Source organism: Chrysemys picta, chromosome 1 (assembly GCF_011386835.1).
Source record: "Chrysemys picta bellii isolate R12L10 chromosome 1, ASM1138683v2, whole genome shotgun sequence".
Taxonomy (NCBI): Eukaryota; Metazoa; Chordata; order Testudines; family Emydidae; genus Chrysemys; species Chrysemys picta.
Genome location: NC_088791.1, coordinates 29,445,597 through 29,473,413, shown reverse-complemented (window position 1 = coordinate 29,473,413; position 27,817 = coordinate 29,445,597). Strand labels below are relative to the sequence as shown.

Below are 27,817 nucleotides of genomic sequence, written 5' to 3'. Positions count from 1 at the left end.
AAAGAAAGTTTCCCTGGCAACAGCATATCGTTGTTAATATCTCACTGGATACAATGAGATTCTCAGCCAAAGCCATGGCCTCCAGCTCAGTGACCAGGCAGGACCTATAGATCTGTCCATGGAAAGTGGATAGCCACACCAAGCAAGTGCTGTCTGCCAAATTTACAGGAGCCCTGCTTTTCAGAGAGAAGCTAGACAACATAGTGGTGGACAATACTGCAAAATCTAAATGGTCCCTCCCACTGCCACATCATGCCTTTGAGAGAGAGTACAGACCAGCCTTCAGACAAAGGTGCTCCTTTTGGCCTTCATCCTCAGAGAAATACTATCAAAAGGACAACAGGTTCTCCAGAGAAAAGCTGTGGAACTGTAGCTCTGGAGGAAAGCCCCAAGCGAACCCTGCCACTCCCAAAGCCTCTGTATGATAGAACCCTGCCTGGAGCTGAAGCTAGGGGGCACAATTTCCCATTTCCTGGAGAAATGGGTTGCATTGACCATGGACCCATGAGCCAGGGAAATAGTTAGTCAGGGATGATCCCTCGAGTTACGGACTCCACCTCATCCGTTCTTCATCTGGTCTCCTATCTTGAATTACCCCGTAAAGTGCAATCTATTCCAGAATGAGATATCTCATCTCTTGGATATGGCAGTAATAGAGAATGCCCCCTCAGAAGAAAAATTATCAGTGTTCTAATCCATCTTCATTGTACACTTCTGAATGATGGGGAATCCAACCATTCTAGATCTCAGAAGGCTCAACAAGTGGATTAAGAAAATGAAGAAATCTCTACAGTGTCTTTATAACTTCAGTGGATCTGGTGGATACATATCTCCACATAATTATCAGACCCTGCCATTACAGATTCCTGAGGTTTGCTAGTGGCGCGAAGCATTGTCAGTACCGGGCACTCCAGTTTGACTTGTCCTCAGCCCAGCAGGTCTTTACAAAGGTGGTGGTGGCGGTGGTGGTAATCATAGCCAGACATAGGTTACAGGGAATCCACCTTTACCCCTCCTGGATGACCTCTTTTAATCAGAGCTCCATCCCCAGCAACAACACACAGAGCTACGTCCCTGATGTTGAATTTCCTGCAGATGCATGGTTTTATTATCCATTATTATCTCCTTGATTCCATCGACCAAAATAACTCACTTAGGAGTGGACACAGGTACCTTGATAGCAAGAATATATCCATTTTTTAGAGAAGTTCCAGAAGATTCAAGACTTCCTCAAATTGTTTTGGAACTGCAAGAGGCCTGAAACTAAAACCACTAAGCTTTCAGCCACTAGACCCCACCTAAATCAAAAATTAAATTAAATTAATGGAGATATCCCATCTCCTAGAACTGGAAGGGACCTTGAAAGGTCATCCAGTCCAGCCCCCTGCCTTCACTAGCAGGACCAAGTACTGATTTTGCCCCAGATCCCTAAAGGATTGAACTCACAACCCTGGGTTTAGCAGGCCAATGCTCAAACCACTGAGCTATTCCTCGCCCCCCCAACCTAGTATCATACATAGGGATCACTCCATGGGTACAGTCTCACATCAGGCCCTTCAAGGCTTCATCTTAAAGATATGGGGGCACTCTCTGAAACCCATGAAGGATCAAGTGAAGGTTCCAGCACAGGTGATCAACACCTTTAAAATGGTGGTCAGCCTCTATGCCTTCCAGATTGTCACAACTGTCACCAGCCTGGAGGGCTGGAAAACTCACTGGGGGTCCAAAACAGGCATCTGATAGCCGGCGGAAAGGACTGACAGCATAAGCCATCTAGAAATAAGAGCAGCCAAGCTGTTGCTACACGTTCTGATTCAGTCAGACAATATGACCATGGTTGCTTATGTGAACAACCAAGAGGAAAAAGAAGCCCAACGCTATACAACTAAGTGATGGAAATCATGCACTGGATGGATAGTACATTCTCATATATCCCTCAAGGTAGCTCCTACTGATCTTGCTCCGATTGATCAAGATGAATAACTGAGTGTTGCCTGCATCAGGAAGGCTTTTAAGTTAATCATCCAGTTATTTGGCTTTCCCTCAACCAATCTATTCATGAATCACTTGAACGTGGAGAGACCACAGTACTTCAGCAGGGAGGTGGACCCCGAATCCAAGGGAACAGATGCACTATCGCACTGATGTCCTCAGGGCCTCCTCTGTGTGTTTACAATCTTCCTATCATTAGGGAAGGTAGTCCAGAAAATAAAATGAACAGGTGACGATAATATTGGTAACCCCACATTGGCCAAGGAGAGCCTGGGTTTTGGACCTAACTGAGCTGAAATAGGACCTCCAGTACTGCTCCCAAAGAGACAGGACATCCTCTTACACGGTCCTCTTCTTCATCTGGATCGGAACCATCTGCATTTAACAGCCTGGCTGTTGAAAGGGAAGTGCTAGTGTTGTTGGGTCTGGCCTCTAAAGTCATCAGAATGCATTCTAGAAGAGTATTGACCTTGAATGCATACTCCTCTATCTGGACCAAGTTCTGTGCTGGTGCCAGGAACATGAAGCAAATAGCCAGAATTCCTTGATTTCTGCAATCTTGAAATTTCTCCAAGAAGGCTTGGACAGAGGTCCCCAACCTAGCACCATTGCACGTCAAGTGTCCGTCCTTTGTAGCAGGATGGTCACAGGATCCATGGGTTCTTTGGCAGAATACCCCTCTCCCTTCCCCCCCACATAGCCTGATTCCTTAAAGCAGTCTGATTAGTCAAACCAGCAATCAGGCCTCTCTTTCCCAAGTGGGACTGCCATTTGTACTGAGAGCCCTGATGAACCATCTCTTTGAACCATTCACATCAGTGTCTTGCTTTCTGATTGCCATCACATCTGCCAGGTGAGTTTTGGAGCTGTCAGTGCTTCCTATGCAGGAGCTTTTCTGTGTGTTTCATTAGGACAAGGTGGTGCTCAGAACTCCAGAATTGTATATCCCAGAGGTGAACTCTTTCCTCCATGCTTCCCCAGAGGTCGGTCTCCCTTTTTTCTGTCCCAGGCCACCAAGGAGAAGTGGCATGCTTTAGATTCAAATGTACAAAGTCTACTCGGAGATCGGGTGCCCTGTTCGTATCCTTCCTCCGGAAATGCCAAGGACCCAGAGCTTCCAAGTCATCCATTACTAGGTGAATTAGACTATGTATTGAAGAAGCATACAAGACATTGAGGATTCTGGTTCCTTAAGGGATCAGGGCACACTCAACGTGATCCCTGGTGACTTCATGGGCAGAAAGAACTAGTGCATCCATAGTGGAAACATGTAAGGCAACCACCTGGTCAAGCACTACAAGGTAGATTTCCTGTTCTCTGCAGAGGCGTCTTATTGCAGGAAGTTAGTGCAGGCCGTGATTGGGACATGGTTTTTGCCCTTTGAACAAATGTTATAAATGAGAAGGGATACTGTTTTCCTTTTCTTCCCACCTTCTCTATAACCTTCCCTACATCTGTTCATTGCTCTCTACTTCCCAGAACTTCAAGAACTGTGGAAGATGCTGGACTGTAGAATGGAAATTTTTTTACTGATAATTCCTTTTATGCATCTTCCACAATTCTACCCACCCTAACTAGCTCAAGAACCAAAAGGTCAGATGCTGAGTGAGATTTTTACTTTGTCCCCCTTTTTTTTTCCCTGTTGTGGTCCACTAAACTTAGTTGGTCAGTTACCTCTGAAGTATTTATTACTAATATTGTTATATAAGTTTTTACAATTTTGAAATAACTCATCTGGCCACAAGTGGAAGCAGAGGGGGCATGGCCAGTGGGTGGCACCAAAATGCTAATCTACCTCCATGAGTTGCAAGAATGCCCAGAGCAGCCCAGACATCAAGAATTGTGGGAGATGCTGCTAGAAAAAGGGAAATTATCGGCAAGACATTTTCCGGTTCATTGACGCTGTCTTTATGATGAATGAGCTCTAAAGTATTTGAGCTTTAAAAAAAGAGAGTGCACTCTGAAAATGTCAATAACCCTTTGTACGTTTGAAAGTGAAAACTTTTCTTACAACTGTTTTAATTCCGCCATATGTCCGTGGGGTATTACAGCCTTATTTACATATTCAGATGATTGCAAGTTTTAAAAATACACATTACGTCTTTATTTAAAAATATCGTATTTGAGTGTAAGAAACCATGTTGTGATATTAACACTTTAATAGTGTCCCCTTCCCTCCCTTTCATATATTTGAGCGTACAAGATAGCTAGATGTAGCAGGAGTGGAAAGATGTAATCTGCAAAAAGAAGGAACATTGTGACTTTAAAATGATAGTTTTCTTCCAGAAAATGAAAAAGAGACATTTTAAAATATTCGTACAACTTTTTGTGTCTCTCTATAGGTGTACATAAAATCTGAGCTATTGTATTTGGTTTTGGATAAGAAGTAGATTTTTACTTAACATCCAGGTGCATGTTAGTTTTAGGTAAAAGAAAATACGCAATATTGCAAGAGAGAAAATCTCATGTTGAGGGGATATTCTGCTTTTTATGCATGGAACTTGCATTAACACTAATTATTAGGAGTTATTCTTATGTTAATGGGAGCAATTCATACACAGTTAGAGGTGATTATACTACAATAAAAGTAAAATAGATTTTTCTTTTCCTTAATACATTTGAAGTTAACTGCTGGAACATTATCAAATCAAGGGGATGCATGTGGGCGCTATTCCTTCCAAATTTCTGGCTTCAGAGCTTGGATAGCAAATAGCCTTCAACTATACCAATCTGATTAGCACGATACTTAACTTTTGCATTTGGTGCCAGATATGATGAAATCTTCTATCAGTTTCTTGGTTCTTAAATGTGGATTTTAGTTGAAGGGATGATTGAAAATGACGGAGAAAAGGGAGGGAGAAGAAATGGAACTGTACAAGTGCATAATGACAGTAAAAGTAGATCCAGGAATATTACCGCAGCTGTCTTAGATAGATGTGTGGCAAGATGACTGTGTGATCAGGACTGGACAGTGCTGGATGCTAGAGACAGGATACTAGAAAAGTTAGGGAGGAGAAAAGTATGCTGTCCTGCTTAATTGAGACATTTGACTGTATATGTAGCGACTCCCCTGGAGATCCTCACATTTTGGAGGGCCAGCTAATAAATCACATCAATCTTTAACGCTAACAGACTAACAAATTCTGTATAAACTGTTTTTGATTTATTTATTTATTGGGCAACCTTGGAACATAGGATTTTCCCCATTTCACTGCATTTTACTTCCAGGGCCCTGAATTAATCTTCTTTCCTTCAGTGGAAGAAGAGGTGGGAATGGGATTATTCAAAGATGTGTAGATTATTGTATGGAAACAAAGAAAAACAATTTTTGTATACATAAGAACTTTTTTGCATTAAAAATTATTCTTCCATTTCTGGACTAACTTCAACTTTAAAATATTGCTTCCACTGCCAAAATGTAATAGTTTTAGTCCTTGTTAATTGAGGGATGTGCTTCAGTTGTGCACACTGAGCCATTACAGGCTAGATGAATAGGTCATCTGAACGTGGAGTCAAAATCTCCAGATTTCACAAAGCTGCAGATTATTTCTGAAGAACAGAGGCCACAGATAAGAATTAAAATATTATATCGTGCAAGTTGTTAATCTCGCATGTTGTTGGAAAATGAAGTATTTCTGGAGTGGAAGGCTTATTTAAAAATATTTTTATATTTACAGAGAATCAGGCATACAAATGTTTGTTTTTAAAAGTGTACACTGCTTTAAGGCTATTTATTTTTTAGAAAATATGACTTACATTAATATCTTTTTGACAGATATACACGATATTACTCTAACAAACTGCCATGCAACATGTATATTAAGTAATGAAGAAATTGAATATACAAGGCCTAATCTATATAAGATATATATAGATATATATATAAAATTTACAGTCTAGCCAATATTTAAAAAGTTTCCCTTATTTGGCAGTATTTTCTACAGTTTGTTCATATATTTCCTCTTGGATGATTTGGTGAATACTTTACTGAAATCTAGTCAGTGACAACCTGAGGTACTAAACATTTCTGCCTCACTTCATTGTCTTCAAAAGTAATCTGTTTGTTCCTTTTAGGTTCTATCCATGAGTTATGTATTACAGCATTATTCGGCATGGGATCTGCTTCCACTATTGAAACGACTCGTTTTTTCATTTTACTTTTCAGGACCTTCTGAAATTTTTGCCTAGTGAATGCATAAAGTAGAGGGTGAAATATAGTTGTTCCGTATGCCATAACTAGAAAACATAATCTCAGCTTTACCAAAAGGTCACTTGGGCCCAGACATAAAATTGTAGTGTTTAAAACAGAAATGGGTGTCCAACAGAGAAGAAATGTTGAAATAATCAACAGGGACATTCTGAAGACTCTCTTTTGTCTCTCCCGTCGTTCACGATGTCGTTTTACAGCTCGCCGTAGGGCAATTATTACTGAAACTGAAGTCCTTACGCCAAAGACTACATTTCTCCCGCCACTGCTTTGTGACACATCAGTAGTCTCGTGTTGTGTGGTCAAAGAAATAGTCTTTTTCTTTCTGGCTTTTTTCTTTTGCCCTGTTGTAAATCTTGTGCCTATTCGAATATTAAGAGCCTGGAGTATTTTGGTATATGTAATTAGCATTACTATAACGGTGAAGAAAAATATTGGAATTTGTACTAGGAGATGGTAGTACATTCCCAGTTCAGTGTGGTATTCATTTACACTGACACACAAAAGAGTTTTATTTTCCCAAGTACTTGCACTTTGAAGACTGAAAAAATTGACTTCAATGAAGGGAATCAGGAAGGAGAAAAGAGAGACAATCCATATTGATGTCATTAACATCACAGCCCTTCCCAATGTCAGAATTCGATTTGCAGGTTTTACAGAGATATCATATCGGTCCAAAGTGATAGCAAAAACGTTGATTGCAGTCGCAACACTTGCAAAAGAAACACAAGCCTCATGGAAGCAGCAAATTAGAGCACTGTTACTCTCCAGTGAAAGCAGAAGGATAACTATAGTTAGAGGAATACATCCCACACAAATTATTACATCAAGTACATGAAGGTTCATTGTAATAATGTTACTGACAGAATTGATTAAGTTGGATTTCATGCAGTAAAGTACCAACACGGTGAGGTTGCTGCCAAGTCCCAACACAATTTCTAACATCAGAAATCCAGTGAGAGAAACTTGAAAGCTTAATGGATATGACAGTGCTCGGTACATATTGGTGTTGATGTCATCAGCGGCATCTCGAACTGTAATGTTAGATTCAGACTGCATGTTGACTTCCGGAATGGGAGAGAAGCACATTCTTTTGTTGCAGTTGTTTTTGTCCTAAAAGATGAGAGAAAATAGTTATATATTTGATTCTGATACGTTTAAAATCATTTCAGATAAATACAGAAAAAACAGGTATTTCATTCTATCAAAATCTAATCTTTTATATATTTATATCTGTGCATGATTTGGGCTAAGAAATCTGAGGATCTAGAACAACATCAACTTTTAAAACAAAACATGATTGTAAAAAAAAAAAAAAAAACCCAAAAAACTTGTTAAAAGCCTTTGTTTACAGAAACAAGGCCTTGTTTATGATGTGTCCTTTGTGAGAGCCACGTGTGGTAGAACAAGCTATACTAGTACATTGCGTTTTATCATGTCTAGGGCCATTTTAAAAGAATGTCCGTATGTATTTAAAACTTAGTACATAAAGTAATGTTAAAAAACCTTTTTAGGAAAAATGAGGTCAGAAAAATGAAGGGGAGTCGCTTGTAAACCATTGAAATATCACTTAATAGATCTTCCCTTCCATAGGTTTGTTTACCTCCTTCTTTTGAAAACTTTTTTTGTAAAAATGCGATTGACAGAAGATTTGCAATTCCAGAGTTCATTGAAATTTTTTAAAACTTTTTAAAATGTTTATACATTAAATTTTCTTTCAGAATTTTGTGTGCACATATATTATATATGTGTGCCTGTGTGCATATGTATATTTATATGTGCATATATATTTTCATATTATAAGTCACTGTATATATAACTTCAACTGTAAAATTACATTTAAACTATTCATCTGTAATGAAGTAGATTTTCAAAGCATCGCATTTCCATATGCTGATTTAAATATTTACTTCAGGAAATATAAATACTTTTACTATTAGCCACATTGGTGAAATACTATCCCTTTGATTTATGGACTTGCGTGTATCAGGAGTATTTAGTAACATATTTATATTTGTAATCTAATTAGATGATGGAATTAAGGAGACAGACACAACAGGATTGTTTGTATTATGTTTGTTTTTTACATCATGAAATGAAAGTTTATCTCTGCTTTGAGGCAATAAGGCTCAGTGATGTAGCATTAATCACTGCTGTGTTTTTTTTTTTTTTAATGTTATGGCCACACCTTCTGTGGCTTACAAATGCTAATAAATTGAAATTTAGTATCTGCTTAAGAGGCCTGCCATTGTACCATTTGTGTTCTTAACAGAGTATAAAACTAGCCATGGCTTTATAACAAAATTAATAAATAAAATAAACTAAGGAAGGAAGGATTTTTTTTTTCTTTTGGTGTGGTGGTCCTTGGAATTTTGAGCACTTATAAAATTAAAATGAAAATATATTTGGTATAAGGATTAATTTAAATGGAGACCATTGTTCTTCTCTAAATACAGTAAATGGAAGGCATTAAGGAGAATAAAAATGAGTTGCTTTTTTAATGCAAGTATGAATTATGCACACTCTTGATGTAATATGCAAATACATTTATCTACACTTCTGAGAAGCCACAATAGTGCAGTACTGTTAATTGCAAACTTTTTATCATGAAGGTTCTTTGTATGCATCAAGAGCTACTTTACATGCCTTTTTAAAAACAAAAAATTTGAATGAGCCTCAGGTGTGCAATGAAACAAGAAATATTTCAAAAGCTTTGTTCAACTTTCACTTTATGCAACCTCAAGAAAGTTTGTAAATAGCTTCAGGACAGTACTATTTCCTGTGTATGTGGTCTTATTAGCTATGGACATATTACGGAAACGATTCCAAATGCGTTACTTGATAAATTGAATTCTCTTGAACTGGTAAAAGCCAGAAGAAGATTAGTCATTTCTGCTAAAACAAGCAATGATCTTAACTGTAAGAATAAGCTAACTGAAAGCTTGTGAAAATGGAAAATTTTAAATGTGCCAGATTTTACTAACAAACAGATTAAGCATCAGGTCTTTGTCACATCAGATAGATTTGTAGTTAAATAAATGCAGAAATGTCAAGATAGGAAGATAATTAACAAAATACATTTCAAGAACAGTGCTCTGTTCCCTTGTAAATGTCAAACAGAGGTTGGGTGCATGCAGCTTCTGACCTACCTGTTTTCTGTTGCCTCAAGGGCCTTTCAGCTCACTGTAGCAGCTTGTCATAAATTGATACATGGTGTCACTGACAGAATTTTGACATGCATTTCACCTGGCAGCTGAGTTGTAGCTGTGCTCTATTTCATCCCTTGCAGAATGTTTCCTTTTTTTTTTTTTGGTTCCAACACTTCAGAACACTTCAGGAGCACAATTTTGTGATTGAACAAAAGGACTTAATTTCCTGAAATATTTCTAGAGACCAGTGCATATTGTTTGTTCTGCTTTCTAAAGCCACCAATAAAAACAAAACTTCTTTTAAGTGACATTAAATTCCCCCTTTGCATCTCATGGCAGCATATTTTTATTTTCCAGGATAAATGAAAATAAAAACAGAGACATCCAATTTCTGGCTTCAAAAATATATTTAGGCATCCTTTAGTTACAATTGCACATTTGGTTTTATAATACTTCTCATTACTTTAGAGTGATGGCTTTGTCACATAAGTTGTTTTACATTGTAAAATCCAGTTCATGTGCTTTGATGGAAACTATGGACTGCTTAATTTGGTTTATTTTCATTAAAGGAGAATACATAAAAGGTCATAAAATTAAGAGAAAAAATATCCATTAGTCATTATGACAAAGAAGTGACTTAATATGTAGTGTAAAAAAAGCTTGATTAAACCCTTGTTTAGCTTGCTGATGAAGTATGCACATTCTCCTTTTGGGAATTCATGTTTCATTGTTTCTTCTTGAATCAGTAGTTTCCGTAAATCTGGTTTTAAATTATAAATCCCTTTTTAAGAAATGCTCACCATTTTGTTTTAGGAATAAACCATTATATTAATCTTCTTTTCATGAAAATATGAGCAGATGTGCTAATCTTCTATGTATATTGTTGAAGTGTTAAACACTTACGTAGAAATAGAACCTGTTCCATGGTTTTCTTCTAATTCCTTTATTTCTTAAGACTTTATATTATAAGTACATCCTGTAGCTTGTAGATCAGACAGCTAGAAAGATGCCCAGTCAATTGCATTCTTCATATTGTCAGTAGTAAAACTGAATTAGATGCGGCATGCCCTTGTGAGAAAAAGGGGGAAAAAAAAAAGGTTAAAAATAGGGCTGCTTCTAATAATTTTTCAGTAAAGTTATTCAGGAATATATTTATAAGGTATCATTTGATTAAAATTATGCAATATGTGTAAATTAAAATGGATCTCTAAAATTGATTCCTATAGAAGATATATAAAATCAGTGAGCATATTTTCACTATTTCCTAATAAAATCTTTCCCTCTTTTTCATCTTATTAAAATTAAATATGTTGGATGGATTGCATATTTTGCAAATATTAAATGTGGAGTTAAAAGCCAAGAGTTGAAGTAAAAATTACTGGGCAAAAAGATAGTATCTACTAATGCAGCTAGAAAATATGATTTTTACAGGTCTTGTGAGCAACTAGCTTACACGTACTATGTGTCCTTTTGCCTTCATATGACTAATTTAACTGACCCTTAGTTGCTTCATGGGGAATACATTTGTTTAATTTGCACATGGCCTTGAATTTCCTTGCTTTGAATATATAAAATATAAAATATTGTGCAAATAAATTTTTACAAGTACATTTCCATTGGGTGAAGTATGTAGATTATTTAAATGTTTTTAGGGTAACACAAAAGGTAGTTGCAAAAACTAACATTTCCCCCCCCCTCCATGAATAAGTCAGAGATTAGTCACGTAACTCAGCCTTCAAAAAGCAATAAGTATACCAGAAAATGCAGACAATCTATGGTCTTTCAAGGAGTACTTGAATACATTCACAACATATGTGACTCAATATTTGGAAATGGTGTTGAGAAGAATCTTCTGACTGCATTAAGGATTTTTAGCAGTACTGTTATAGCTTAAGATGCACTGTTTTTACGTTATATGAACAAAACAGTTCTAAATATTCCACAATGTATCCTTAGAAAATAACATTTTAACAATTGTACTTTTTTAATGAAAAATATTAGTATTGTCAAGCAAGAAATACAAGATAAAAGCTCAATTTAAGTTGAACCTGATATCTTTTTTCCTTCAGATATGTTTGTTAAACACTGCTGTTGCTGAATATCATAATAAGGAATATATCTTACCTCCACTAAGGATTTGATCAGTTCTCGATGCAGATGAAGCAGTTCCAGTTTTGAGGGATTCATTTTGTTCACTTGTTAGCAGAGTACAGGGGAAAGAGGGTCATAAGCATATCTTCAAAAAATGACCTTAATGAAAATTTGTGCCTGTGTTGTGCCATTGTTTCAGCATACTGCTAATGTATACAACATGTAGTGCTGCTTTAGAGGCTGCTGCAGTCTCCCACTCGTCCTATTGTAGAATCAATAAGCATCTGAAAATACATAATGAAAGTAATTTAACATACTGAAGGCTTCTCGTCTCCAGAGACATTTAGATTCAGCCTTTCTAAAAAGGAACAGCAATACTTCTCGGAGGAAAGCTTACTATGGACAGCTTTTGCAGAATGACAGCCTACCTTGTCGCTTCTCTTCACTGCAGAGAGATGCAGTGCATTCACTAATTTTGATTGGTCAGTGATGTTTGGCTTAAACTGTGCTTCATATATATGGGAGTGATTTTTTTTCTGTTTTATTTAAGGATTCTTTTGTAAAAAGGCTAAATTTACAAATGAATTGTGCATAATTCTGGAATATGTTAGGCATATATGTTTTATTTTTACCATTTCTCTCTACTTTTGTTGATTGTACGATGTGTACCACATGACAAAACACTGGTGGAAAATTAGATGAAATGTATACTACTTTAAAAGCCTCTAGCAAATTGTTTGAGTATGTCTTGTTATATATCCTGTCTCTGAGGTTCTTTGTTCTAAGACTACCTCTGATACAAAACTGCTGCATCTTTTCTGTGAACCATACTCAACCAGTATGTTTATATGCAGGTCAGCATTTAGATCTTTATATCTGAATAAATTATATTCAGGATAAGTAGACACCACATAAATATAATGATAATCTGAATTAGAATGCTCATAGAATGTTCATATTGTTTATTATGAGGGGGTAAAAACCCAATTTAGTTCATAATCTAAAAAGTGATTTTTCCAGATCCTATTACCATGTTCAGTACATGCACAGTTATGCAGTTTGACAACATAAATTAAATTTAAGGAAATACTAACCTGTTTAAAAATGTTTGACTAATTTTTGTAAATGCACCATATGTTTTGTCAGTGTATATTTTATTTCTTGCATTCCATACTCTTTCTACCTCTGTTCCTGAGCCCTTGACCTTCTGGAATTTTGTTTTATGTAGTCTTCACTTTTTAAATATTTAGATTTATAATTTATTTTGCTGTTCTATTCTGTTAGTATAGACAATGTTGCTAACATCCATACAATGAGGAGGAGAATAACCTAGTTCCTTGTCTTCATAAATTAGGACTAATGCTAAAATTAATTTAGGATGTGAATTAAAGCTATGCGGCCCAAAATAATATTCAGTGGATATTGTCTTGTGATAACAGAGATAATTTAGGCATTTTTTACTCTAAAATGATGTATTGCTATTAATGTTCCACATCAAAATGTTTTTGAATGATTCTGAATGTCTATAGATGTAATTCTTGAAAAAGTTGAAAAATTATCAAATGTTAAAATATAGCTATTGCATATCAGCGTTATCTGTTTAGCAGTTTTAATTGTATTTATTTTTGTAAAATTGCCGTACCCTTGTTGTGTACGTATATAAAAATACAGTTGTGTAATTCAGATGTTTGCATTTAATTTTGTTTCAGATTAGCATCAGTGGTATTTATTTATTTTGATATAATGTAGGCTGATGATGCAACTTTCTAATTTTCAAGTGGTCACATCTGTGGCACTTTAGGTAACTTGAACTCTTCCACTTTTTTCTCTGGGCAAGATCAATCAGAAAATACTGAGGTGGACAAAGATTACAGTGGGACCCAGAGATTCTGCACAGCATCTTCTGTGACTTTTCCCCAGCTCCTTCTGACTTCTCTGGGCCGTGTTGACCATGAGAGTCTGATCACAAGTTCCGTCAGCATTGTTCTTGAACAGTTGCATATGACAGAACAGATTCTTGGAGTAGGTGAATTACATACAAAATACATGCAAGAGATGTACTTGCTTCACTTACAGAAGAGTTCAGGGTGTGTTGGGGACCTGTTGTTGAGTTCAATAGATGAATTCCCATAGATACTCCAATTTCAGCTCTCTTCCAGGAGAGGCTGGATAAAGATGTAAGATGTTGAGGGGATGGAGGTGTTTTAGCTGTAGGAATAGAGAGAGAGAGAAAAAAAAAGATGGATTTTAGTTGTTATGGAGACAAAAACATCAGGATTTTGATGTAGCCTGGATGTGTGAGGCAAGGGAGGAGGAGGAGGAGTCAAACATGATCTCCAGGTTATGGGCCTGAGTGACAGAGGATGGTGGTGGTGGTGACAAAGCATTGGTGTAGTAGAGAGGGGTTGGGAGGGAAGATAAGGAGTTCAGCTTTGATCACATTAAGCTTAAATTAGGGCTGTTGATTAATCGCAGTTAACTCACATGATTAACTCAATTAATTTAAAAAATTAATCGTGATTAATCGTAGTGTTGTTTGCACTGTTAAACAATGAATACCAATTGAAATTTATTAAATATTTTTGGATTTTTTTCTGCATTTTCAAATATATTGATTTCTAATACAACACAATACAAAGTGGACACTGCTCACTTTATATTATTTTTATTACAAATATTTGCACTGTAAAGATGATAAAAAAAATAGTATTTTTCAATTCACTATATACTGGTACTGTAGTGCAAACTCTTTATCGTGAAAGTGCAACTTACAAATGTCTATTTTTTGTTACATAACTGCACTCAAAAACAAAACAATGCGAAACTTTAGAATCTACAAGTACACTCTGTCCTACTACTTGTTCAGCCAGTCACTAAGACAGACAAGTTTGTTTACATTTATGGGAGATAATGCTGCCCACTTCTTATTTAAAATGTTATCTGAAAGTGAGAACAGGCATTCACATGGGATTTTTGTAGCAGGCATTGCAAGGTATTTGCATGCCAGATATTCTAAACATTCATATGCTCTTTCATGCTTTGGCCACCATTCCAGAGGACATGCTTCCATGCTGATGGCGCTCGTTAAAAAAACGTGTTAATTAAATTTGTGACTGAACTCCTTGGGGGAGAATTGTATGTCTCCTGCTCTGTTTTACCTGTATTCTGCCATATATCTCGTGTTATAGTATTCTGGGATGATGACTCAGCACATGTTATTCGTTTTAAGAACACTTTCACTGCAGATTTGACAAAAGGCAAAGAAGGTACCAATATTAGATTTCTAAAAATAGCTACAGCACTCGACTCAAGGTTTAAGAATCTAAGGAGTCTTCCAAAATTTGAGAGGAATGAGGTGTGGCGCATGCTTTCAAAAGCCTTAACGAGCAACACTCTTATGCGGAAACTACAGTACCCAAACCACCAAAAAAGAAAATCAACCTTCTGCTTGTGGAACCTTACTCAGAGGATGAAAATGAACATGCATTGGTTTGCAATGCTTTGGATTGTTATCAAGCAGAACCTGTTATCAGCATGGACACGTCTTCTGGAATGATGGTTGAAGCATGAAGGGACATATGAATCTTTAGCACATCTGGCATGTAAATATCTTGTGATGCCAGCTACAAAAGTGCCATGAAAACACCTGTTCTCACTTTCAGGTGACATTTTGAACAAGACGCAGGCAGCATTATTTCCTGCAAATGTAAACAAACTTGTTTGTCTGAGTGATTGGCTGAACAAGAAATAGGACTGAGTGGACTTATAGGCTCTAAAGTTTTACATTGTTTTAATTTTGAATGCAGTTTTTTTGTACATAATTCTACATTTGTAAGTTCAATTTTCATGATAAAGAGATTGCACTATAGTACTTGAAAAATACTATTTTGTTTTTTACAGTGCAAATATTTGTAATCAGAAATGAATATAAAGTGAGAGCTGTACACTTTGTATTCTGTGTTGTAACTAAAATCAATGTATTTTAAAATGTAGAAAACATCAAAAAATATGTAAATAGTATTCTATTATTTAACAGTGTGATTAATTGTGATTCATTTTTTTAATTGCTTGACAGTCCTAACTTAAATTTGCTGTAGAGAGATCTACAGAGAAGTGGTATTGTAAAGAGAGAGGTCAGGCGGGTGTGCATGGATGGTGAGATTTGCAAGCTATTAATTTAGAAATGGTAGTTGAAATAGTGTGAGTGAATGACACCACCCCCAAAAAAGTGTAGAGCAGAAAAAGGAGGGGGGTCAAAGAAAAAAACGCCCTCTGGGGAATAAGAGCATCCCAATTTACTTTCTCTACTAGTCATTATTGTAGATGGAGTTGGCAGTGCTGGATATAGATAAGGTTGACTAACGTTTTCCATTATAAGAGCCTGTTTTTAGTTGCTTATAGCTTTGCCAAAGGATAAGTCGGGCTAAATTTCCTATTCTGGATGTCTACCATAGGCATAATTTTTTTGGAAAAAATTCACCTAAAATGGCTCAGCCATTTGTAGGAATGAGATTAGAGAAAAATAAATTGATTTGTCATCTTAAAAAAAAATCTTTAAGCTGTTTCACCAAGTTCTAATACCTCCCTGCTGGGGAAAAAGGGCTTGACATTTGGCACTGTTTGGGGAGGAGAGAGTGGCTGTGCTGGTGTCAGGGGTGCTATTTTTGTTCTCTGCATGAAAATTCATCTAAATTGGGCAAAGTTATGTGAAAGAAAATTCTTTACATGTGGTCAGTAAATGATTGTCAATGTTGATAGTTAAATTCCCTGAAGATGCCATTTGCACTGATCATGCTCCATCCTGGGGTGCAGAGACTTTTTTCCTGCAGTTGCTCCTCCTGGCTGCTGGAGACTGCTGTGATGCTGGCACTAGAATTGAGAACGCAAAGACTGTTTCTCCTGTGCTCTGTTACAATCCTTCCTCCCTCTTGTCCTGGAGCCCAGGTAGTATGGAGAAGGAGGTGGAGATAACCTGACTTGTATATGAAGGGAGTGAGAAGGAGGGTTGTATTGCGGAGGCTGGGGAGGAGTGAAGGGGTGAGGATGGGGTGGGGGGAAACATAAGTCAGCGGGAGGGAAGATGTTGGATGGTATATAGGAGAAGATCTAGGAGAAAGGGCAGGACTCAGGTATGTGGGGGTGCAAAGTGGAAGGGAGACCAGGAGCTAGGGTGGGGTGTAGAGGAATTAGAGGTATGAAGAGAGAGATACAGGGGGCAAAGGAGCAGCAAGGTCTGTAATTATTATAGCACACTCCTTTCCAAAACCTGGAACTGAACCCAAGAGTCTTGAGTCTCTACATTCCTCGGCTGTAAATAAATAGCTGTGAAAACCAGCGGCCTCCTTCCCTCTTAGTTGTTGGTTCATAGAGAGGATGACAGTCTACTGCTGCTACTAGTTATTCCATTATCTCAAGCGGTAGTGTCTGAGCTGTTGATCTAGTGGTCCAAACTCTGCTGATGACCCAAGCTGGTTCCACAAGAGAGAATTTCTGGGTCTGGGTTTCTTTCTTTCTTTTTTTTTTTTCTTTTAAATTAGAAAATTACATTTAAAAAAATACATTCAAAGAGCATCAGTGTTGTAAAATCAAGCATTCATAATCCTAGGCTTGACAAGCTTGTCAATTGTCTGCCTATTTGACCACGGCAAAATATTGTCAGATAGTGAAAGAAGAATGCCCTGACGTAGCGATAGCCCACCTCTTGGATTGGATCATGGTGCCATTCTTTCAATTTTTTTAGACCATCATTTTACTTTTTTCTAAGTTAAAATAACTCAATTAAGTAACTTGGCTTTTGTAATTAAGCATAAGTATCTGTCTAAGGCTAAGCCTGTTGGAAACAATAAAGTCTTACTCTTTTTTGTTACTGTCGTTACTGTTCTTATAAATTAGTGCTTTAAAGTATCTGACCATTTTTGTGGATTTTGACAGTATTTGACTGGCCAGTTGATCTGGGGCAGTGGAACCAGGGAGTGGGCAGAGGGGCCTAGTGCCACCACAATGTATATATTATGTGGGCTGATCTATTTTCATCCCAACAATATATCCTCTGTACCTGGGGAGGGTGTGAGATAAGGCAGTCTTCCTTCTCTAGCCCTGCCCCCTCAGAGCTGGGGAAGCAGTGACTGAGCAGAGCTGTGTCATTTTGGGCACTGGGGGCAGAAGGAGATTGTTTCCTCTCAAGGGCAGGAGCCGCTGCCAGTTGTGTAAAAGCAGCAACAAAGCAGGGAGCCAGATGCATGGCTGTTCTGGGTGCCCGGCATGGGGATGCTTTTCTGCTGTAACTGTCCTGGCCATTCCAATTTCTCAGCCTACTGTATGTCTCCAAGGTCAAGGGGAGACCCTACCCAGAGCCCTGGGCACTGCCTGAGCTTCCCCTGCACGCTGGGCTCCTTGCTGCATACCCCCAGTCGCAAATGGTAGCCCCTGCCCCTCCTCCCCCATTCAAAGTGAGTTTCCATCGCCCCTGAATTAACCAATTAGTTTTGGACTGTCTCCTGTCTGTCAAATAGACATCTTCAGAAACTTCTCCATTTTACGGAAGTACTTACATACCTCTAATCACTTCCATTGTGTAAAACTGAGGTTTTTTACTACTCAGGACTTCCATATTCCACCCTGGAAGAGACTACCTTTCAGAAATGGGTAAATCCCTATAAACATTAATGATGGTTTTTGCTATATAAATGCAAGTGATTATTGGGATGTATTTTTACGATTTTTACAGATTTCATAGAAAATGTTAAATTGACTGTGTCACAGGGTGTCTGGCCCTTTAAGAGGGAGCTGGGGCCAGTACTCCTGGACTGATCACCTGAGTGATTAAAAGAAAGGCACCTGGGTTTCGTAACGGTCTTGAGAGCCTTCTAGGAGAGGGAAAATGGCCAGGGTCAGGATCATTGGGGGAGTGCTGCTGGAGCCAGCCCATGACCAGCTGGCTGAGCTGGGGCTGAGCTTGTGAGAGACTAAGTCTGGTATGTCTTCAGAAAGGAGCAGCCTGAAAGTTTAGAGATTACAGACCCAGAATAGGGAGCCAAGGTAACCCTGTGACTCTAAAGGGGGATGAGTGAAGCAGCAAGAGAGTGTGAGATTTGGTGTTTCATTGGGGACAATTGAAGATAGGCCTCAGAAATAAGGTGACCAGACAGCAAGTGTGAAAAATCAGGATGGGGGTGGAGGGTAATAGGAGCTTATATAAGAAAAAGACCCAAAAATTGGGACTGTCCCTATAAAATTGGGACATCTGGTCACCCTGCCCAGAAAGGAGAAGCTGTGCCTGGTGGGAGACTGGAAAGAGATACTATGTTTTGAAGCAGCCAGACCCAGGACATGTGCACCCAGCAAGAGGCAGGGTAGAGAAAGATTGTCTTTAAGTTATTGTAGGTTAATAAGCTAGTCCCAAAGAAGGGGTGCTATTGTATGACTCAGGCCTTGATTGTGTATTGAGGAACTCTGGGGAGATGGGAAACTGGGGCAGGAGCTGCAGAAATGCCTGAGACTAGTAGCGGGTGCTGCGACATGGGCACGTGTGCTCACAAACTGTTTCTTTTAAAAAACACTAAATGACCATGAAATGTGATATTTTATTTTTTCCACTGTTATTTTTTAACTTTGAGCACTTTGGCTGGTATTGAGAGCTTTCCATTCTCTCGTCAAGGACTCTACAGTACCGACTTGACAACTCTACTTTAATTATTGTGAATTCTAATTATTGTGAAAGCGCTTGGCGCTCTGGAAGGTTGCATGTAACTGTTATGAATCTAGATAAAAATACAGCTGCTGTTGCTCAACCTCAGCTTCCAGGTGTGTGCGTGTGTGTGGGAATTGCTCCCTTCTAATACTATATGGGGAAGACAGTATTCTGTAGCCTTTCATGTTTAGCTGTACTGCTGAATGATAGGTTTCAGAGTGGTAGCCATGTTAGTCTGTATCAGCAAAAACAATGAGGAGTCCTTGTGGAACCGTAGAGACTAACAAATAGTTAGTTTGTTAGTCTCTAAGGTGCCACAAGGACTCCTTGTTGTTTTTGCTGAATGATAGAGTATAAAACAGAGCATTTGCATATGTGTTGGCTGTAGAATGAGCTCAACTGAGCAAAAACTTCACAACATTTGAAAGTCTAGGATGTTTGTTTTACAGTGATTTCATTTAAGCATTTTGTGTGTTTGAACAAGATTTGTGCAAGTTTCTCAATGCTTGGAAATTTCTAAAGTAAATCTTCCACAGACTACAAAGCAAGTGCAAATTCTTTGTTTAGCAATGTACTGGAATATTTCAAGCACCTTAACGTGTTTTGGGTATGATGACCATTAAAATAATTTAGATACTTACATTGTGATACTTGCTATTTTGCAATAAGAAAAACAACACTCTTCCTAGTCCCCTACATAAACTAAAATCAGCTTTAATAATTATTATTAGAGACCCCACCAAACAAGTGGTTGCAAGAGGAATTGCCAACATTTAAAATATATATATATATATATATTTTTTCAAGTAGGGAACTGTACTTAGGTGTATCTGACTCAGTCCTGAATGGGAAGCTGCCTCCTCCAGTTTTCTGCTTAGTATAAGCAGAAATGATCATATATACCAAGGTAGGCAATTATTTTTTGTCAAGGGACAAATTTCTTGGTAGAGTCAAGGTCTAGACTCTAGAGAAAATAATAATAAAAAACAACAGTAATGATGATAATAAGTAAATAAAAAGATTTTGGGGTCCGTTCAAAGGCATCTGGCGGTCCAGATTTGGCCTGCAGTCCATGTATTAACTGCTCCTGTTATACACCTTCTAATAGCTCTAGCAGCAAAGATTCCTTTAGCCATTTTCAGAAGCCACAAGAGACTTGTGGTCTTTAATTACCACATCTGCCCCAGATTACCCCAGATTCTGATGCACTTTACTTGCATGAGGAGTGTGTTACTTTCCAGGTAGTCTCATTGACTTCAGTGAGCTGACTTGTGGCGTAAGGTACTACTCAACATAAGTAAGGGTATCACAATCTGGTGCAATGATAACCAAGTCCTATTGGCCTCTTTTTCTCTGTCGTTTCTTTATATGATTTGCTTTGGAGTATGTGTAAAGTTTATCCAGGAGACATGCTGATTTCAAATAAAAGTTCAGTGATCCGCCATGGTAACTAAGAATGTTTCTACATATATCTGTCAATAACAAATGCATCCCATACCTTTCTTCAGGCAACAAAATAAAATTTATTGATGGCAAAGATTTGTTTTCTGTGAATTATAATTAGAAGTAATTAAAACTGTCAGACCGGCCCAGATTTAAATTCTAATCTAGGAGCTCATTCATCTCTATTTGTTAGCGGTGATAATCTTACATTGTATTCTCAGAACCGAAACAGAAGCATCTTTATACCCAGTACTGTATATAGAGTACTATCTCCTCATATGATTTAATATTTCATTTTAAAATGTTCAGTATTCTCAGTAAATTGTCTTCTCCCCCCACCACCATAGTATTATCTTTGGAGTGATGATACTTTATGCTGTTGCTCAAGCAGACTATGATGCCTGAGCTGTTTATACAGGTGCCATAAACAGACACGTGAGGAATTGAATGAGTAATAAAATCTTATGATAAATGCATAAAAGCAAGGAAATTGATCTAAGGTATTGCAGTGTCTCAACTTCAGCCTTTACTCTAGTCTATCAGAACAATCTGTAGCCTAGACTGATGTATGTGCTGTAGTACAACAACATACCTAAGTTTAGACTATACTAAGCTTTATTATATATCATACAGTTTTAATGTAGTGCTATGCATATTTAAGCTGGGCTATTTGTATGTTAAAATATCTCAAACACTCTTCTTAAAAATATTCTAAGTTAAAGGGAAATATGCTACCTTCTATGTTGACTTGTATCTGTGTGAAAAACACCATACACACCTATAGATTTGTAGACAATGAGAGCATATCAAGTACCAGAATCAACTGTTTCCTCCCTACTTCCTTTCACCCACTGGTCCCATACCTTGCTTAGGATTTAGAGATCAGTAACTAATATTTAATACACACATTGACTATTCTCCCTTCTGGAGTTGGGAGGTGTTTCATTGAGTATGAATTTCTCATTGCACAGAATTACTTCCCTACAATTGTTCAATCTCCAAAAAGTAGTTTCCAGAGATTTTTACTCAGGGAGATCAGTGCTGAGGGATGTTTGTGGCCAAATCCCACTTTCACGGGAAGTCATGGCAAAATTCCCATTGCCTTCAATTAGGGTAGCTTTTGAATGGGTGAAAGATTTAATCATAAAGGAAAAGTAACCTTCAAGGCATCCAACCCCTCCCCCCACATTAAAATAAAATAAAATAGGTGGTAGGAGAAGAGAGCTATTTTCTGCTTTACAAGTGCACTTAGAGTCCACTCACGTAGACTCTAAGTTTATATACTGTAACTAGTGAGTGTGTGTGTGTGCGCGCGCGTGATTTTTAAATGGACTGCTTTCAGCATTCTTTTTGTTTGCAGTTTTCAAGTATTAAAACTTGTGCATGCAGTTGATTGTCATTTGTGTGCAAATGTTAGTACTTAAATAACTTTGCATGTGTTCTTTTCAAGGACACTGCATTTTCAAAAGCGGGTCAGGATGTCTTGATGAAAAGTGCTCTGGAAAATTGGGATGCCTTCCCTGTATGGCTTCTCTAAAGTAATCATACTTATAAACAGTACAGTATTCCAGTCACCCATTTAAAGAAAGCCAAGCTAAGAAACAACATACATACATCTGGCTTCAGGATAACTATGCATATGTTCACAACAGGCCAACTTTGTCCTCCAGTTTTCATGTTGTATGCTTTCAGGAGAGATTGTAGCTTGTATACTTATTCTGCAATAGCACTGATATCGTCTTCGAAATGGCCCATACTGAGAGGCAACTGTATGTAAGAGGAATTAAATTCCCCTTTGCTAAAACTAATATGTGTGATCTATATGTGGAAGGAAAGGGAGGAAAGGAATTTTTGCCCTTATGGTTACTATTTTAGAACTTTATGTGGATGGGCTGGAAATAGTCTCCACTAAAGACGCATTTTATGTGAAATAGCCTTCAAGCTATCTTGTAAAAATTTTGTTTGCTGTAGACACCTAATGTATAATACGTTTATTGTCGGAAACTGGTTTGGTTGGCAATGTGAAAAAAATGCCAGCAGCCTAACTGTATTGAAATGGTTGTAGACTCCCTGAATATAATCCCTTCTCTTCCATAATCAAAGTATTACCATAATTAGAAATATATCTTGACTACTATAGGATACTGTAACAGGGTATTTCCTGGTGGTCTTTAAGTGTATCTATATCTAAGAACTCGATGGGTTTAGGGACTAGCAATATTTTTCAGAATAACATATATACACTTAAGAAATGTGATAACAATAAGGCTGGGCTGATGTAAGCTTCTTAGTATAGTTAATACAAATCTAGAGTCCAGTTTTAATGATCTTGAAAATTTAAAGTAAAGCAGCTGTTACAGTATATTTGGTGGGAGGAATAAAAGTTGGTGTTATCATAGAAATCAGATAAATGTTATATTTCAGGTCCAGAATAATCAAATTTTTCATTTGTGTGGAATATAGAATAATTTACTCATAGAAATATAGGTCTGGGAGGGACTTTGAGAGGTTATCTAGTTCAATCCCTAGCACTGATGCAAGACCAAGAATACCTAGACCATTCCTGACAGGTATTTGTCTAACCAGTTCTTAAAAACCTCTGATGATAGACATTCCACACTCTCCCTTGGTAAGCTATTCCAGTACTTATTTTCTAACTGTAAGGATAGTTATTTCCTAATTTCTAACGTAAATCTCCTTTGGTGCAGATTAAGCCCATTATTACTTATCCTACCTTCAGTCGACATGGAGCACAATTAATCACCATTCTCTTTATAACAGCCCTTAACATATTTTAAGACTAATATTAGGTCCCCCCTCAGTCGTCTTTTCTCAAGACTAAACATGCCCAGTTTTTTAACCTTTCCACAGAGGTCAGGTTTTCTAATTTTTTTTCCATTATTGTTGTCCTCTGGACTCTCTCCAGTTAGCCCACATCTTTCCCTAAAGTGTGGCTCCCAGAACTGGCCAGAGTTCTCAAGCTGTGAGGCCTCCAGTGCCAAGTAGAATGGGACAATGTCTTACAAATGACACTCCTGTTATTACACCCCAGAATATTAGCCTTTTTTGCAGCTGCATCACACTGTTGACTCATACTCAGTTTCTGTTCCATCATAACCCCCAGATTCTTTTCAGCAATACTACTGCCTACCCAGTTAGTCTCTACAGTAACTCCTCAGTTAAAGTTGTCCCGCTTAACGTTGTTTCGTTGTTACTTTGCTGATCAATTAGGGAACATGCTCATTTAAAGTTGTGCAATGCTCCACTCTTACGTTGTTTTGCTGCCTGCTTTCTCCACAGCTGGCAGCCTCCCTACGCCCCCCCCCACCCCCCCAGCGCCTGCTGGCAGACCTTGTGGATCAGCGGCTTCCTCCTCCTTCCCTCGCCTCCTGCCCATGACAATCAGCTGGCTTGCAGCGTTTTGGAGGGAAGGGGAAGGAGCGAGGACTTGGCGTGCAGGCTCCCCCTGCCTCCCAAACGCGGCAAGCCAGCTGATTGCCCCGGGCAAGAAGGAGGGCGAGGACTCAGCGTACCTCCCACCTCACTCCCATGCCTCCTGAACGTGCCAATCAGCTGGCTTGCGGCGTGGGGGTGGGGGGGAGGAGCCAGGACGCAGTGTGCAAAATAAAAGGGGAGGAGGGGGGGGGAAGAAGAGGTGGGTCAAGGGTGGGGGGCTTGGGGGAAGGGGTGGAGTGGGAGGGCTGAGGGTTGAGCCCCCCGCCCCTAGTGCTTGCAGAGTAGAGGAAGCTGCCCTGGAACCTAACCCCCTCCCATTTACATTAATTCTTATGGGGAAATTGGATTCGCTTAACATCATTTCACTTAAAGTCGCATTTTTCAGGAACATAACTACAACGTTAAGTGAGGAGTTACTGTATTTGTATCTTTGTTTTCCTTCTTAAATTTAGTAGTTGGTGCGTGTCATTATTGAATTACATCTTTTTGATTTCAGACGAATTCTCCAATTTGTCAAGGTCGTTTTGAACTCTAATCCTGTCCTCCAAAGTGCTTGCAACCCCTCCCAGCTTAGTGTCAGATGCAGATTTTATAAGCATACTCTCCACTCCCTTACCCAAGTCATGAATGAAAATATTGAATAGTATCAGACCCAGTACCGACCACTGTGGGCCCCCTCCAGATACGCCCTCTTAGTTTGACAGTGAACCATTGATAATTGTTTGAATATGGTCTTTCAGTTCTACAGCTACCTAATCTACTTTATAGTAACTTAATCTAAACCACATTTCCCTAGTTTGTTCATAAGAATGCCATGTGGGAGTGTCAAAAGCCTTACTAAAATCAGGATATAGCATATCTACCACTCTCCCCTCCCATCCTCTCGGAGCTTACAAATTGATTGTTTAATAATTTGTTCCAGTATCTTTCCAGGTATTGACGTTAGCCTCACTGGTCTATAATTTCCCAAGCCCTCTTTTTTTCCCCCCTTTTAAAAGAAAGGTATAGTTCTCTGGGACCTGACCAATTACTAATTCTTCCTTTCTTTCCTTCACATTGGGAATACTATACTCTAGATTCAGAAATTTTGTCCTTGCCTATCTGGAACATTAAGAGATGGTATGGATTTACTCTCTGAATTAAGTAATCTGTCTACTTATTTGGCCTCCACCATAATATCTGAGCACCTTACAAAGGGTACGTCTACAGTACGAAATTATTCTATTCGAATTTTCGGAAGCGATTTTATACATTCGGTCTTATGTATCCCCACTAAAGCGCATGAACTCAGCGGAGTGCGTCCACAGTACCGAGGCTAGCATCGAATGTCGGAGCGGTGCACTGTGGGTAGCTATCCCACAGTTCCCGCAGTCCCTGCCGCCCATTGGAATTCTGGGTTAAGCTCCCAGTGCATGATGGGGCAAAAACATTCTCGCAGGTGTTTCTGGGTGTGTGTCGTCAGTCGCTCCTCCCTCCGTGAAAGCTATGGCAGGCAATCGTTTCGCGCCTTTTTGGCGTGCAGACGCCATACTGCTTTCAGCAGACAGTGCAGTACGGTGCACCGCTTCTCTCCTGGTACTATGAATCCACCTCGCATTTCCTCTCGTCTTTCTATGTAATCTCTATAAGTATCTACTCTTTCTCTTCCTCATCGATCGCTTTCGCTGCCAACTCTGCTCGGCCATCGTGAGCCAAGCAGCACAGCTTCTGCCGCCAACTCTGCTTTCCCGCTCTTCTCACGCTACCGAGCTTCTCCATGTTGTCTGTCCTGGGCTCCCGTCTCCGTGAAAGCTACAGAAGACAATCATTTCCCGCCTTTTTTTGGCTATCGTGAACCAAACAGCATCTGTTCCGCTGCCACTCTGCTCTCCTACGTTTTGTGCCCCTTTTCCAGGATTACCTGTGCAGGCGCCACAGCGCGGCAAGCATGGAGCCCACTCAGATTTCCGCTGCAGTTTTGACCATTGTAAATAGCTCGCGCATTATCCAGCAGTATGTGCAGTACCTGCAAAACCGGGCAAGGAAGTGACGACAGCTCGATTACTATACTGATGAGGACATGGACACAGATGTTCCTAGAAGCACGGCATGTGGCAATTGGGAGATCATGGTGGCGCTGGGCCAGGTTCATGCCAAAGAACGCCGATTCTGGGCCCGGGAACCAAGCACAGACTGGTGGGACCGCATAGTGTTGCAGGTATGTGATGATTTCCAGTGGCTGCGAAACTTTGGTATGCATAGGGCTACTTTCATGGAACTTTGTGACTTGCTGTCCCCTGCCCTGAAGCGCAAGGACACCAAAATGAGAGTAGCCCTCACAGTTGAGAAGCGAGTGGCCATAGCCCTGTGGAAGCTTGCAATGCCCGACAGCTACCGGTCAGTCGGGAATCAGTTTGGAGTGGGCAAATCTACTGTGGGGGCTACTATGCTGCAAGTAACCAGCGCAATCATTAACCAGCTGCTATCAAGGGTAGTGACTCTGGGAAATGTGCAGACCATTGTGGATGGCTTTAATGCGCTGGGGTTCCCTAACTGCGGCGGGGCGATAGATGGAACCCATATTTCTATTTTGGCCCTGGAACACCGGGGCGGCCAGTACATAAACCGCAAGGGGTACTTTTCCATGGTGCTGCAAGCACTGGTGGATCACAAGGGATGTTTCACCAACATCAACGTGGTATGGCTGGGAAAGGTGCATGACGCTCGCATCTTCAGGTCTGTTTGAACAGCTGTAGGAAGGGACCTACTTCCTAGACCAGAAAATTACTGTTGGGGATGTTGACATGCCTATAGTTATCCTTGGGGACCCAGCCTACCCCTTAATGCCGTGGCTCATGAAGCCATACACAGGCACCCTGGACAGTAGTAAGGAGCAGTTCAACTATAGGCTGAGCAAGTGCAGAATGGTGATAAAATGTGCTTTTGGACGTTTGAAAGCGCGCTGGCGCAGTTTACTGACTCGGTTAGATCTCAGCACAATCTATATTCCAATTGTAATTGCTGCTTGTTGTGTGCTCCGTAATATCTGTGAGAGTAAGGGGGGGGGGACGTTTATGGCGGGGTGGAAGGTTGAGGCAACTCGCCTGGCGGCCAATTTCGCACAGCCAGACAACAGGCCGATTAGAAGAGTGCAGCAGGGCGTGCTGCGCATCAGAGAAGCTTTGAAAGCCAGTTTCATGACTGGCCAGGCTATGGTATGACAGTTGTGTTTGCTTCTCTTGAAGTTACCCGCCCCCTAAATATATGAAAGGAAATAAAGTCACAATTGTTTAAAAAACATTCTTTATTATTTGTTGCACAACACATTGAGAGAAATCAGAAGGTAGACCGGGGAACGGGGGTATTGGGTTAGGGGGGTGGAGGAGGAGGGAAGGACAAGTCCAGAAACCAAATCAAAAGACCGGGCCTCCTCTCTTGCTAATGGTGCTGGAGTACTGCACACCGAGGATGAGGTGCTGGGCGCCAGGTCGGCAGGCTCAGGGTCCGAGTGTGGCCATAAGGCCACCTCCATCAGGAGCACACTAAGTCTCTGCTCTCTGTCCTTAAGAGTCCTGGGATGGAACCCCTTGCAGATACTGCACCGGTCTCTTTGGTGGCTCTCCCCGAGGCACCTCAAGCAGGAAGAGTGTGGATCACTCTTCGGCATAAACTTCCCTCAGTCCACGCAGAGTTTAAACTCTGGGGACCTGGGCATGCCCCAGGACGGGGCGACGATTACATTGGGGGGAAGCCCCCGAACAGCTATTAACTATTTTACAACTAACACTAACTCTGAACTATGAGTAAAAA

The 27,817-nt window shown here is 39.4% G+C and overlaps 2 protein-coding genes across 3 annotated transcripts in view; one reads left to right on the top strand and one right to left on the bottom strand.

Moving 5' to 3' along the window:
- Nucleotides 1-27,817, top strand: part of COG5 (component of oligomeric golgi complex 5) — a 302,348-nt gene that overhangs the window by 42,629 nt on the left and 231,902 nt on the right. The gene's annotated exons all lie outside the window — the stretch shown is intronic.
- On the bottom strand, nucleotides 5,689-11,950 carry GPR22 (G protein-coupled receptor 22). 2 transcript variants are annotated; one of them, XM_065562439.1, is made up of 4 exons: nucleotides 11,868-11,950; nucleotides 11,473-11,723; nucleotides 10,252-10,416; nucleotides 5,689-7,312 (listed from the first exon to the last, which is right to left on the bottom strand). In XM_065562439.1, exon 4 carries the CDS (start codon nucleotides 7,286-7,288, stop codon nucleotides 5,987-5,989), a length of 1,302 nt encoding a protein of 433 aa, XP_065418511.1. In that variant the 5' UTR covers nucleotides 7,289-7,312; nucleotides 10,252-10,416; nucleotides 11,473-11,723; nucleotides 11,868-11,950; the 3' UTR covers nucleotides 5,689-5,986. The 2 variants fall into 2 exon arrangements, with proteins under 2 accessions (XP_065418511.1, XP_065418567.1); XM_065562495.1 differs by lacking the exons at nucleotides 10,252-10,416; nucleotides 11,473-11,723; nucleotides 11,868-11,950 and adding an exon at nucleotides 9,349-9,661.

Coding starts and splice junctions, on each gene's coding strand:
- GPR22 (XM_065562439.1), bottom strand. CDS start 7,288: ATGTGCTTCTCTCCCATTCCGGAAGTCAACATGCAGTCTGAATCTAAC.